The sequence below is a fragment of the Gadus morhua genome, chromosome 11 (genome assembly GCF_902167405.1).
Source record: "Gadus morhua chromosome 11, gadMor3.0, whole genome shotgun sequence".
NCBI classification, from domain to species: Eukaryota; Metazoa; Chordata; class Actinopteri; order Gadiformes; family Gadidae; genus Gadus; species Gadus morhua.
Window position 1 is genome coordinate 9,060,562 of NC_044058.1, and position 15,000 is coordinate 9,075,561.

The window sequence follows — 15,000 nt, forward strand, 5'->3', positions numbered from 1 at the left end:
GCCAATGACATCCTCATCCTTCCCTCCGCTGTTTCTTCGCTCTGAGGGGCCGGGGCTCTGGCTTGATGCGTTGTGATGGTCTTGTAGTGCTCTGGGGCTATTAATGGCTGACTTCAAGGGGGTTCGGTGGACTCACAGGACAGAGTCCTCGTTACCGGGGCGATTGGTGACGCCCGTGACCATGGTGGTCCATTAACAGGTCTTGCTCTCTGTTCCTTCTGTGTCGCTCTCTTGCTTTCAGCCTCCATCGTCCTTCTATCTATTTATCTCTCTCTCTATCCTGTCCCTCCCTCTTGATCGCCCTGTATCTATGCCAACCAGACCGCTCCATCTCCCTCTCACTCACTAATTTATTGCTGTAACACACCAATCTGTCATTATGTCTTTTACTCTCTCTCTCTTTCTCTCGCTCTCTTTCTCTCTCTCTCTTTCTCTCTCTCTCCGTCTCTCTCTCGCTCTCTCCCTTTCTCTTTCTCTCCGCCCTCCCATGTGTTTTCCTATCTTCCCTGTGATTCACTCATTCCTGTTTCTCCTCCATCAGTCCTGCTAATCCCTCGCTGCCCTCTCTCTCTCCAACCCTCTCTCTTATTCTCTTTGTCTCTCTCCCTCCTCTCTCTCCCATCCCTCTGTCTCCCCTGGCTGTTCAGAGAGCTGCAGGTTGTCTTGTCCTCTACCTCTAATGCATCCTAATCCCTTTATGACAGCGGACCTTCAAGGCTGAGGACAGACCTGTGTCTTCTTGAAGTTCACATACCGGTAGCTTTTAAAAGAATGCAAACCAATTAATGTCAATTTCTATTTTGTTTCCTGCACAGACTCATTGCAATGCTAAAGCTGAAACCTTATTTAACTTATGTTGTATTAAATAATCTGGCCGATTCATATGACTGAATCTATTGTCATGAAATAACAAGATACGTGCCAATTTGTCAATAGATATTGGTTTGATAATATAAATGTAACCTATACCCGAGGGCTTTAAAACCTGTGTTTGGATTTTATACAACATTCTGGGTTCAATTTCCACGGTCAAAACACTTATTAAATACATTTATTTATAAATACATTATTTTGGCCACTGACGGCGCATACCAAAGCTCAAACTACCAATGAGCGGTTTGATCCACAGTCTGTAGACAGACAGTTGTAAACCGGTCTGCTCCAGTCTGCATTATATCTGACATCTGTAATGCGGCATGGGGCCAAGGGTACACCCAAACAATGGCAGAACTCCTGTTGTGTACCAGCTTGGACCAGTTGGCCGGAAGCCATCCGGCTTTAATCCTGGTGGTAATTTGAACGATTCTGGTCGTGCAGATCAGTCTGGTCTGCACTACTACTCCAGGTTGATGACACAATTAGACATGGTTCAAAGAAACATGCATCTGAGTGATCCTCTGATCCTCCAGGTTGTAACTCTTTGGTCCTCTGGAAGTGCTCGGGCCAGAGATGTGACGCGTCGTCATGGAGACAGGCTTCTGGAGGCAGAGATGAAAAGTGTCAGAGAGCGTGTGTGAGTGTGTGTGTGTGTGTGTGTGTGAGATGAGAGTTAAAGTAGGACAGAAAAATCCCGACCACCAAGCACAGGTTATGTCCTTCTCTCTAGGGAGGTGTGTGTGTGTGTGTGTGTGTGTGTGTGTGTGTGCGTGCGTGCGTGTGTGCGTGCGTGCGTGCGTGTGTGCGTGCGTGCGTGCGTGCGTGCGTGCGTGCGTGCGTGCGTGCGTGCGTGCGTGCGTGCGTGCGTGCGTGCGTGCGTGCGTGCGTGCGTGCGGGTGGTTGAGAGCGTATGTGTGGGCGTGCCTCAGGACACGGCGAACCTCCTCCACTTATCAAAGACGGCGGTGTCTCCACAGATGTTCTCATTAGTCAAACAGACCCTCCTGCTCCGCACACATAATCAGCCCGGCGCCCGCTCCCCTCAACCAGTCCGGGAACCCGCCGCCACCACCCACCTCAAAGCCCAGCCCCACCTGAACCGGAGACCCTCACCGCGGACACGCGCTGTTGGAGCTCTGCTGTTCTTACTGCACGCCACAGTGAAGGGCTGTATTGCTAATCTGAGCTCCAGTCGCCTACTATTTCTTGTTATTACCCCTTTCGTCTGCATGTGGGTTTTTGAAATCAAACTTTAATGTTTTTTGTTCTTATTCCAATTTTAATTGTGTGCCTTGGTTGCTCTCAGCCACTTAAAGTGTCTGGATAAGAGTGAAATGGCTACATTTAAATGTTTTGTGCATGTCTATAAATGAGGGACTCCAGTATACAGATGCACCCTTGGACTTTAAGATGGCGCGGGCAGCCACTGTTGAGGCAGCCGCGGGAATCCTCCGAACAACTGGGTTGTAAAGATGTGTTGTGATGACTAGATTACTTTATTGCACACAAGGCACTTCCTTTTTATATTGGTCAGAAATGCCCAGGACAATCCTTTCAATATGGGCAATGGATAACAGAAAAGGTGTCATACTGATGCCAGGCATTTTCTTTAATTTCGATTGTGAAGAGATTTTATGTGGTGCAGTTATTTTCTGATTGCTTCTTTGTTATCTTCTTTGGCCCTGAAGCTGCGTGGAATAACGACTATTGTTGGTAATTTAGTTAATTCACATCATGGCTCGTCTACGAGCCAAGGTCCCGTGCTAGCCAGCAAGCCAATCAACTGTTAGCTTTTATGAGTTTTGTTGAATAGTATGAAACACCACTCTCCTTGTGCAAATGTATTATAAATAAGGCAGAGCAGCTGACCACGGAACAACAACTCAGTGAGGATATTGAGTCTAATCTGAGAGGATTTCAGTGAAAGAAGATCGATGGTACTTGAGCTGTGAATTCACTCACTCACACAAGCAACACAAAATGAAGACATAATATTTTCACTACCATATTAAAAGGCTTTTTGGCACGGTGGTTTTTTCCACAGCGCTTGGCGTTAGGTTGCCACTACGTTGAATCAATGTCGGCCATCTCATTAACAATAGACTGCGACCAGGCTTTTTAAATCCTTTTTCATTGAAAAATCGAAAGGAACTTCAGCGTCTGTAAAGCTTTGGTAACAAACGTGCTCCGTCCGTTACAATGGAGTTGTGAAAAACTCATTGGAAATCCCACCATGGTGGAGGGGTGGAGGGCGGCATTCCCAAGTATTTCTGCGTGTGTCGGATTATAGGCCCCTCCACATTGTGAGTCGGACCCCAAGTGGAGGTCTCGGAAAGATTGGACCAAATGGGCCGACTGTGTGTGCTGCTGGGGTGGGTCGTGTTGGGTAAGCGGTGGGTCTGTGAGGCTGCGTGGCCGGCTTATAGCCCCCCTCTCCTAAACAGCTTGTGGAGCCTATTTATCCACACAATGGAGCAAATCTGCCGCTTTGATCACAATGAATGGCCACCAGTCTGCTGGGAAGTGTTTGTGTGTGTCTGGGTTTTTGCGTGTGTGTGTGTGTGTGTGTGTGTGTGTGTGTGTGTGTGTGTGTGTGTGTGTGTGTGTGTGTGTGTGTGTGTGTGTGTGTGTGTGTGTGTGTGTGTGTGTGCGTGATTGTGTGCATGCATATGTGTTCATGCAAAAAGCGTTGACATTTAAGTTGATAGCAAAGTAATTTTCTTTAGTAAACCATACCAATGGGTGTGTGTGTGTGTCCAAGTGCTTACACATCTGCGTGTGTGCGTGTGTTTATGTTCATTTGTGTGTGAGCGTGTGTGTACGTGTGTCTGTTTATGTTAAGTTGTGTGCGTGTTTGTGTGCACTCGTGTGTGTGTGTGTGTGTGTGTGTGTGTGTGTGTGTGTGTGTGTGTGTGTGTGTGTGTGTGTGTGTGTGTGTGTGTGTGTGTGTGTGTGTGTGTGTGTGTGTGTGTGTGTGTGTGTGTCAGTGTGTGTGTGTCTGCCACTGCTTCCCCATATGAATGGATTTGAAGTGTTCACGGATATGAGTGTGTTGGACTCCTTTCATCTGCAGTTAGATGATTTGTTCTCAGAGATGTCCATGTTTGAAAACATGGAGAAGGGCTATTGAGCAGCCCATGCATGAGCCTGTGGGAAGGCCCAGATCCAGAGGACCTGGCCCAACAGGGGGGTGTTGTACCTATATGAATGGCTCAGCCCCTCCCACAGTGAAGCACTCGACTGGAAAATCATCCCATAATAATACCTTCATGGTTGTTGGAGACCAGGTCACGATGTGCTCAGTTCGACTATGGGTGTGATTTGACCCCTCACACTTGAATGTATACAAACTTACACACACACTCAAACAAAAAACAAAAATGAATGAACATAGTCTGATTCATTCCCTTTCACCTTTGTGGGTAGTAACAACAAAGGAAACCAAGGTGAGTGACCATCGTTGAGAGTGTAGGATTGGCCATCAGCCATGGAGGAAGTGACCATGTTCATTTACAAGTACACTATGGGTGAAGTGGACACGTCTGCCAGACTGCAAGCAAGGCTGCAAGACAGGTAAAGGAAACTACACATCAAAGATGTCAGTAGATTGGCTTGGCCTAAGGGCTAGTGGCATACAAGTTGATTCATCAAAGCGTATTTACATGAGGCAAATCTGTTCAAGTTACAATTTATGAGTCCATAATTAAACTAAGGCCCCGTCCACACGGAACCGATATTTTGGTGAAACCGCATAAGTCTTGTGCGTTTCGGCCGACCGACCAGACGGATCCGGCGGATCCGGTGCCTGAAACCGCACTTTTCTGAAACCATGCTCCAGGGTGGTTTCAAATATATCCGGACCTATACGGTTTCGTGTTAGCCTGGCCCCGCCCACCTACCTACTTCTGCTCAATTTTCATTTCACTTCCGTACTAGGTCTGGGTCTGCTTCATATGCATGGGTTCCTTGGAAGCCAGATTTTTGGCGGTCCAGTCAGCAAACAGAGGGAGTGGCTGAGAACGATGACGTCGAGGTCGCGCGCCAGTTTCAATTGTAGTGAGAGGAAGACCAGGAAGAAAATGGAGAAGGATACGAGAGAAGCTATTCGGTCTGTTGTGGGATTGCTGCCGAATATCGATCAATTAAAGCCGGAGCAAGAACAAGCTATGCAGAGTTTTGTTGGTGGCCATGATGTTGTGGCGCTTCTCCCCAGCGGGTTCGGGAAAAGTTTGATTTTCCAGCTGGCTCCGTTAGTGGTGAAGGAGCCGGTCCCGTCGCAAGACATACGTCACGACCAAACGCTATGCGATTGGTTATGGCAGATCCAGAGTGGCACTGGGCAGATCCAATCCAATCATTTTGCGATGAATCCGTCTTTAGGGAGATATACCGTCCTGAACCACATAAAACTAAAACGGATCGTTTTCCTTTTATAAGCCTGATCTATAAAGAAGTACCCAGAAAAAGGTGTTACCTCAGTATCCTGATTTGTATATATATAGCTCACAGACTCGTCATTTGCATCCGAAAGCTTCACCTAGACCTGGGGGGTGGGGGAGCTTCTCAGGCTGCTAAAACTACAGAGAATTGAAAATCAACGTAAATTCCCGTTGGTTTTCAGTCCTGCCCACGAACAGTCTTGGAACTAAAGATCCACCACAATTACCGTTACCTGATGAAAATGCTAGTTTTCATGCAGTGAAAGAGGCATCAGTCTGATAGAAACGTTTGGTAGGTGGAAACACTCATACTCCAGATGCACATATTCGGCAAAGCGGGGCATTGAAAATATCAAGTTTTTATTGAAATGCATCTTAAAATAAATATTTTTGAAGCAGATAATATATGGGTTATAGCAAGTAATCTACACAATGATATCGGAGAGGGGTGGACGTTGTTTCAACAGAGGTTTTTTCGGTAACGCGAAAGTATTCTTCACAGTCACTTCTCTCAGTAGGTTACGCTGTGATGTAGAAAGTTACTTTTAAATGACAATAATCTTGTAATGAAACAAGTTACTTTTAAATTAAACTTTACCCAACTCCGTCAATCACATACCCAAAAAAACATCACATTCTCACCGACACAAACACACACACACAAATGTACAAATAAAAATACATCCATTTAAACTACTAAGGTAGAGAAACCGTTCTCACACCAAACACACAGCACACACACACACACATACTCACACAAAAAAACACATGATAAACTGGGCTCGGCTTTCTGTGCTGTTCATCCCCTCTCGCTCTACATGAGGGAGCGGGAGAAGGGAATATGATTTACAACTACTCGCTCTAGCTGAGCTGTATGGATGCCTGGATGGGGTGACATCAATGTGTGTGTGTGCGTGTGTGTGTGTGTGCAAACACATACACACACACACAAACACACACACACACACATACACCATGGTACCCAGATGCAAAGCCAGCGGGTACCCAGCTGCGCACCCCAGAGGTGACACTGTGTGTGTGTGTGTGTGTGTGTGTGTGTGTGTGTGTGTGTGTGTGTGTGTGTGTGTGTGTGTGTGTGTGTGTGTGTGTGTGTGTGTGTGTGTGTGTGTGTGTGGGTGTGTGTGTGTGTTTTCACCAATGTTACAGGGTTTGTGACATGACCATCTGCTAATGAGGGGATGAATGACCTTTCTGACCAGTTAACAGAATAACCAACAACACTTTCGCAGAAAAACACATACACACACACACACACACACACACACACACACTCAAAGAAAGACATACACACACTCACACACAGATTACACCTCCACCATTGTCAGTTTTGGTGGAGGAACTCCCTGGATGCGACGCTCCATCAATAACCAACGTCCCCATTAAACATTCACCACTTTACTTTTTAATGCCTGACAAAAGTCTTCAGATATTCATAATTCAGATGACAGTTCTCCATGTCTCGGATCAGGCCGGATTTATCCTGAGTCTGCGGGAAGCTGCTAAGAGACAGTTTGACACAAGCGGAAAACCCCAAGACATCCCCCATCATCCCCCTTGCCAATCCCCCCCCCCCCCCCCCCCCATCAGCCCGTCACTGGCTCCTCCCCCCTAGCCCTCAACAGGCTTCAAACAGACTGCCTTCAGCAGGGCAGATAGGACTTGCTTTGTCCTTGTGAGGAGATGATGAAAACACTAGGAGGATAGGAAGAAGGAGGGCCGGAGCGGAGGTGAAGGAGATAAACAATGATGCAGAGGTGCAGGGAGGTGGAAGTGAAGAGGATACGGGGGTAGGGAGGGATTGAAGGAGTGAAGGCAGGAAGGAAGAAGGAAAGCAGAAAGGAAGGAATATCAACATACATGTTGAATACACACAGGCATCCATCCACATGTACAAATACAAACACGTGCCACACACACACACAGACACACACACACACACACACACACACAGACACACACACACACATACACACACACACACACACACACACACACACACACACACACACACACACACACACACACACACACACACACACACACACAGAGACACACACACACATGCATCCCCTTGAGGTCAGGAACAAGCTTGCAGACTTGGCACCAGTCCCTCCCTGACCGGGACTCTGTTCTTGTAGTCGTCCGCTACAAGAAACAACCATTTGCCCCACTTCCCACCGCACATCCCCCATGCCCATCTGCCTCCCCGGCCAATCAGCAGACATATCACATTGGCATCAGCTGTCTGATGTCCTTCCCCTCTCAAAGACACACAGGGGGTTTAACCTCTGCGTCTCTCATGTTATCGCTTCTCTGTCTTACTCTAGCTCCTCATGTCTCTACCCTCCCCCCCCCTCTATCTATCTATCTATCTATCTATCTATCTATCTATCTATCTATCTATCTATCTATCTATCTATCTATCTATCTATCTATCTATCTATCTATCTATCTATCTATCTATCTATCTATCTGTCTGTCTGTCTGTCTGTCTGTCTGTCTGTCTGTCTATCTGTCTGTCTGTCTGTCTGTCTGTCTGTCTGTCTGTCTGTCTGTCTGTCTGTCAATCTATGTCCTTGGCTGTCTGTCCGTCTATCTATCTTCTATGTTGCCATGGATCTCCATCCATCCCAGCTCTCTTTAATTTCCTCTATTCCTTCTCTTCCTCTCATTGATCGTCTCCCTGCTGGTGGAAGCCAAGCCCGGTGGATCTGGTGGATCTATGGGGTGGATCTATGTGGCTTCAGCCCAGAGAGAGGCCTGGGGGCCCAGCCTCCTGGAGCCTGCTGGGCAGAGGTGCTCCCAGTGGGCCCCCCCACAACCTCCGTGGGAAAGCGTCTCTCTCTTAACGCGGGCCCCCACGAGAGGCTTAGCCCAGGGAAGCTGGGCTGGGATGGAGTCAAACTGTAGAACTGTGTGCGGTGAACCTACCCAGGGGTCGCTGTTGTCCTTAAGTCCGTATCCTGGAAGATGCAAGGCTTATTGTGGTGCTAAACTCCTAAGGAGTTGGAGGAAATATGGAGCACATTAAAAATTAAAGGGCTTTAATTTTTTTCATGTTATGCTTACTTTCTAGTAAACAAACTACTTTTCTAGTCAGTCACGGCTATCTTTGGCTAGGTTTTCAAGGCAGGAAATGTACCAGTCATTGTTTTTATGGCTAAAGATCTCCCCATTGACATCATCAAAACCTGATATGAGTTGAGGTTTAACCCCAGTTAAAAGGCTGCCTGGTGACCGGAGCACCAGGCTAGCAGACCGATAGTGCTGTTGCCTGCGTGTGGCGTGAGCTGGTTGGATGGCTGTGGTGTGGAGTTGCCAGACACACAGTGCCGCTACATAGCGCCTCATTGGTGCCATCTGGGGGGGTCCCAGCTGCCCCTCAGCCCAGAGTGGGTCATGCTCGCTAGCACCGCGCCGACCGCGTGCCAACCGTTTACCCACCATGGCCCCCATCGCTGGAGACAAGCACACAAAGAAACACCAAATGCACACTCCATAGATTTGATGGCAATGGATATCATCGCTCTGATGTCCTCATAAGTGCCTCTTTATCATCTTCACCAGTCTTCATCATATCTTCTTCTCAGTTTCCCTTTACTTGTATTCTGTTATTGTTTATTCCTCTTTTCCCCATTCTATTTAGAAACATTGGACAATGGCAGACATTCACTACGTTATAATGTTCTGCTCTCCTGGGCTCTGTCCTGTTCTGTGAGGTTCTATTCACTCAACATGCTAGCTGTGGATCTGTGTAAGCCACAGATCCAATCCACTCAGTTACATGCAATGTTTGTCAGATGCACTTTATGATGCGCCGTTATGAAATGCTTTTCGACTTGAGGTGGGAAGAACGGGTCAATAGTGCAGCTGCCTAAATCATGCATGGATGCATGCGATACACATGTCTACCCTCAGCCTGCCTTTTATCCCTATGTCCAAGCTTCTACACCCAGTATACATACAAAAATGGTACGATTCTAGGCTTGCACACAAACACACACACACAAACACACACACATACACACACACACACACACACACACCACACACCACACACCACACACCACACACCACACACCACACACACACACACACACACACACACCACACACCACACACACCACACACACATACATGCCCAAACACTTTCTCTCACATACACACAGATACACAAACACACACACACACACACACACACACACACACACACACACACACACACACACACACACACACACACACACACACACACACACACACACACACACACCGCACACAGAGCCATGCCTCTAATTGAGTTTCCATGTTAAGGAGGGTGGTCTGCTACACCCACACACTCGTGGGCATCTGGGGGTCCTTCACATGCGCTGAAAAATGATATTTGTGGTCAGGCAGAGCGCGCCAACCCCCGGGGCCTTGGGTCCGGTGGGGGGCGAGACCTAGTTTGTGAGTTGGTATCATATTTTAGATCAGCAGAACTTTTCCTTGGCTGTTAAACATGCGTTCAAGGCTAGTACCGTCACTGGGCTCCAGAAAGGTATTTTTACCTTTAGCTCCTCATTTAGAAGAGGCTTACTGTGGATCCATTTCGATGCATGTCATTAATAAGCAGCGAGGAGTTAGGTGTCTGGCTCAAGGAAGCCTACAGCTAGACTGCAGACATGGAGGTCAATTTATTCTACAAGTTTGGCGTTTGACATTGTTAGCATCCACATAACGCCGTGAAGCGCTTCCAACGGAACCTGAGCGATAGTGAAACAAACAAACACTACAATGACTTTCACCATGTTTGTCTTCAGAGGTGTTGAGTCATTGAGTTGGATGTCTCCAGCTGTTTGTTTAGCTAAAGAGCATTCGCTAACTGACATACAGCGCAACTGACATGTATACATCTGTATACATCATCTATCTGTAAAGCGTCTCAGTCAGGTCGCCTTGCCCAAGGCCGACAGTGACACAAATACTTGAATTATTCATTAGGCACGAATTTGCACTCAATTAAACACATTTATTTACACATAGCACCCCCCCCCCACACACACACATACGCACGCACACAAACACACACATGCTCCACAGATGATTGTGTGTCTAGTGTCCTAAGGTGTTGTTGTGTAGTGTGTCGTGTAGTGTGTTGTGTAGTGGGTTGTGTAGGGTGTTGTGTAGTGGGCTGTGTTGCTGCTCAGCGGTAGACAGCAGGAGGAGTTGTTCATGTGTTCACCGGCTGCTGGGTTTACATGCATTTACATCATCAGCTCAGCACCGCAGCGTAGACAGACCCCACCCCCCGTCCCACCTGGACACACACACATGCAAACGGAGACTCATTACACACACACACTCACACAGACACACACACACAAGCACACGCACACAAACACACGCACACACACGCACACACACAAACACACGCACACACACGCACACACACACACACACACACACACACACACACACACGCACACACGCACACACACGCACGCACACAGACACACACACTCACACACAAATAAGGGGTTCTATTAAATCAGTGGAAGTGTGCTTGCATGTGTTTGTATGTCCCAGCGTGTGTGTGTCCCTTAATGTGTGTGCGTGCAGTTGTGTGTCATCTTCTCTCATCTTCTCTCTTAATATGCACTCACACTCTCATTTTTTCTCTTTCTCTCTCTCTGATGAAGAAGAGCGGTTCATCTTCAGTGACCAAATAATTAACTGTGTTAATTAAATGTGTTCCAGGATATGTTGCTGTTGTGTGTATGTGTGTGTGCGTGTGTGCGTGTGTGTGTGTGTGTGTGTGTGTGTGTGTGTGTGTGTGTGTGTGTGTGTGTGTGTGTGTGTGTGTGTGTGTGTGTGTGTGTGTGTGTGTGTGTGTGTGCATGTACGCGTGTGAGTGGGTGTGCTTCTGCACGCCTGTGAGTTTGTGTGCATGTGCTCGCATGTCTGTGTGTGTGTGCGTGCGTGCCTGTGTGCGTGTGTGTGTGTATGTTGAGGGGGTAAAGTAGGCTAGCCCATAAGCCTGTTTAATTAGGGTGGAGCAGAGATCTGTCCTCTGGCTCTCTGGCCGGTCCAGATGGACCTCAACCTGCAGGACCCACTAGATTCTGCATTAGTCTCCCAGTATGGGCTGGGTCAAACCCTCGCACAGATGGGTCCCCTTCATAGTTCCACTGATTGCACTTTGACAGGGCTCCAAGACTGAAATTGGGGTCCGATAACGTCCAAAATTGTCACACACTCTAGTGAAGTCCTTGTCAGCGGTCAGTCTTTTCACACCACCATGCGCACACACATGCACACACACATGGACACAAAAAACACTGACGCATACACAAGCACACCCTCACATCACGTATACATTTCATAAATATATTGAATAAATAGATACTTCATAAAAACATACATCCTCCCTAGCAGTGAGCTCATCGCTGTCTTTCCCCAGTGGTTAAAAACAAAACCGCGTGGGTACACGGAATAATTGAATTTCCTCGCCTCTCCTGTTTCCTTGTTGCCCTAATTGAGGCTTTTTGTGAGGCGTGTAGGTTATTTATGAGGCACAACAACCTCTCCTCTGCCTGCCTGGCTCGCTGCTCCTCCTCTCTCCTCTCTCTCTCTGTCTTTCTCTCTCTCTACCTCCGTCTCTCTCTCTCTCTCTCTCTCTCTCTCTCTCTCTCTCTCTCTCTCTCTCTCTCTCTCTCTCTCTCTCTCCCTCTCTACCTCCCTCTCTACCTCTGTCTCTCTCCACAGTCTCTCTCCGCGCAGCAGCGCCAAACTCAAACTCATTGGCAAGGACAGAAAATAGCTCTGCTCATTGTGTCCCCATCTCCTCCTCGCTGTCGCGCGTCGCCGTGGCCTCGATACGCTCCGAATCAAAGACAGGAAACTCACAAACGGATAAATAAAAAATATAATTAGGGAAAGCTAAAAAGGAAATGACAAAACAGCAGGCTTAGTATGAAACAAAAGCTAGCTATTCAGCACGAGCGCTCTGTTGTGTTTTTACGTAACACATTTAAATGAGGGGATAAAGGTGTTTTATAATGGATTTGGACAGACTTCAGTTGGAGCATGTTTACAACCTTACAAAGAGCCTGCTATCTTATAACTTATTTCTCTGCAAGTTTTTAAGCCCTCACATATGAAGTTATTAATTCAACACCTTTACTTAACCAACTGCATGCATTTTGCAACGCAAAAAGTATAAATTGAAACTAAATATAATCATATTTAATGTATGGTTAATGTGTTCTTTGTGCCCCAACTCAAGATATAAATGCCACAATAAATGTTAGTATTTTTAATCTTAAAATGTCTTAATATAATGAAATAGGGCAAAGTACAATGCGAGAATATATGATATATTTTTTTTACAGCAACTGATTAATTAAATTCTCCATAATCGTGTTTGGCCTATATAGTACTATTGTGTTATACATACGCATTGAATATGTGTGTGTGTGTGTGTGTGTGTGTGTGTGTGTGTGTGTGTGTGTGTGTGTGTGTGTGTGTGTGTGTGTGTGTGTGTGTGTGTGTGTGTGTATGTGTGTGTGTGTGTGTGTGTGTGTATGTGTGTGCATATGTGTGTGTGTGTGTCTGATTCCTACTTCCATGGTACAGTTAAAGTGTGTGGGCAGAGGAGACCTTTGTTATCCCAGGCCTTTTCTCCTCCGTTGACAAGCTCTGTTTCCCTGTGAGTGGGTTTTGTCTCCTAAACAAGCACACAGTCTTTGGCCTTCATTAAAATATATCTATTTTCTTGCCTCAGCTCACCGAGCACGGCGTTATGACTGTGTATCCGCATTTATTATAATAAGGCAGAGAATTCATTTCCTACACGCGGTGGCTCAATGCCCCGGAGTTGTTTTTCTCACATGTTAAAGTGTAATATGCTATATGTGTGTTGTTTTAATAAATAGCCCGGGGCCCTGCTTTATGGTTATCGTGGCCAAAAAAATAAAAATATTGAAACTCTGAGCTTGACCCGGCCGATCTAATCTGTTCATTAGTTGCTTTGCCGACCTCGGAGCCTCGCCGCCTCCGACAACTTTACTGCGCAGGAGAAGACAGAAAAGACTAGAAGAGAGGGAGCTCTTTAGAGTAGACAAGGAGCAGGTTGGCTCAACGAAAGGAGGGAGTAGAGGAGGTAGAGGTGTGGAGGAGAAGAGCAGTCAGAGTAGGAAGGAGAAACAATGGACTGGAGAGAGTTGCCTCCCTGCATCCCTCCACATCTCCTCCTCCTCCTCTGTTGTGTTTTAGTATTCCTCTGATCTAGCTCCATCTTCCCCTCTTTCTCCCCCTCTCTCGCTATCTCTCTCTCTCGTTCTGCCCCCCCCCCCCCTTCCACTCTCTTCCTCCCTTCCCTGTTGTCTTCCTGTTGACATGCAATCAGACTTGAGCGGTATGGAAACAACAGGAACGATCCCACCCACCCACCCACCCACCCACACACACACACACACACACACACACACACACACACACACACACACACACACACACACACACAGGCAACCTCTCACCCAGCCCTGTACTCTTTTGTCATCCACCTGGTGTCCCTCTGAAGTGAGCTTGCGTCGTGTTTTGCTGTTGTCTCGTATGCGCTGCTGCGTGGAAACAGCAGCCGCCGTCAACGCTCTTTCAAGCCCGACAAAATTCCCCTCCCTAAGAACCAAGGGAGAGGCAGCCGAGAACAGGAAAGAACAGAGTGGCATGAGAAGAGAGAAATGAAGAATTCACTGTTGTGTGTGTGTGTGTCGCGTGTTGGTGTGTCGGTGTGTGTACGGAGGAGGCAGGCCTGTGTTTATGTTCTGACTCTGTGCCGCCGTGTCTGGCTGTTTGTTTCTGATCTTTACAAAGTGTCTTTTTTTATTTTTATAGACGAGGAGCCCATCCTATACCCCATACCCCTTCCCTCCCCCACACCTCCCGCATCCTCTGCTGTTGCCGTAGCGATGATCAGTGGGAGGACATGATGGATGTTGTACAGAAATGTCATCTCCTCTGATGGCTGCACACCTCTGGGCCAGCCGGCGTTGTTCTGCGTGGTGCAGCCATGCTAGCACCGCTGCATCGCTCATTCCCAGCGCAGAAGAATTTCGGTTATTTAGGGGGAGGCCATCAGTAATTTCTGTGAGAGGTCATTTGTCACGAGCCGCGGATAAGATCCTGGGAGATCTGCTCCCGCTGATGTCCGCGTGCGCCCGTGTGTCGGCAGAGAATTGACCTGACAAATGGTGAGGCGTTGAGGAATGGCTGCCCCCTGGCAAATAGCATTTGAAAGATGGGATGGATGGATGGATAGATGGATGGTGTCTGGGACACATGTGGATGGTCTGACAAAGCCTTTACCTATACATCTAGAAGACTCCAACTTTTTCAATTGCTCTGATTTCAGTTATTTGGGTCTTGAGTTTATACTTATGCTCCAGATGCTAAATGAATAAATTAAATCAATTAAACGTGATGGATACCTAACTCTTCCTTTGTCTCTTTTGCCCTCTCGTCTTCTTGTCCCCCTGCAGGAGATGACTGGTACCTCTGTCGCCTGGCGCTCAGCATGCCCAGTCAGGCCGACCTGCAGTGGGCCATGTACCCCTCCTCATACCTGGCAGCTGTGGGGCCAGACGCCACCCCGGGCCTGGTGGTCTACCGTCTCTCCGCTCGG

At 47.4% G+C, this 15,000-nt stretch overlaps 1 protein-coding gene across 1 annotated transcript in view; it reads left to right on the plus strand.

Moving 5' to 3' along the window:
* si:dkey-22o22.2 (neural-cadherin) overlaps positions 1 to 15,000 on the plus strand; it is a 114,585-nt gene that overhangs the window by 34,237 nt on the left and 65,348 nt on the right. The window contains exon 2 of the mRNA XM_030371237.1: positions 14,858 to 15,000. This exon is cut by the window's right edge and continues 46 nt beyond it. Coding sequence (XP_030227097.1) covers positions 14,858 to 15,000 — 143 coding nt within the window. The remainder of the gene's footprint in view (positions 1 to 14,857) is intronic.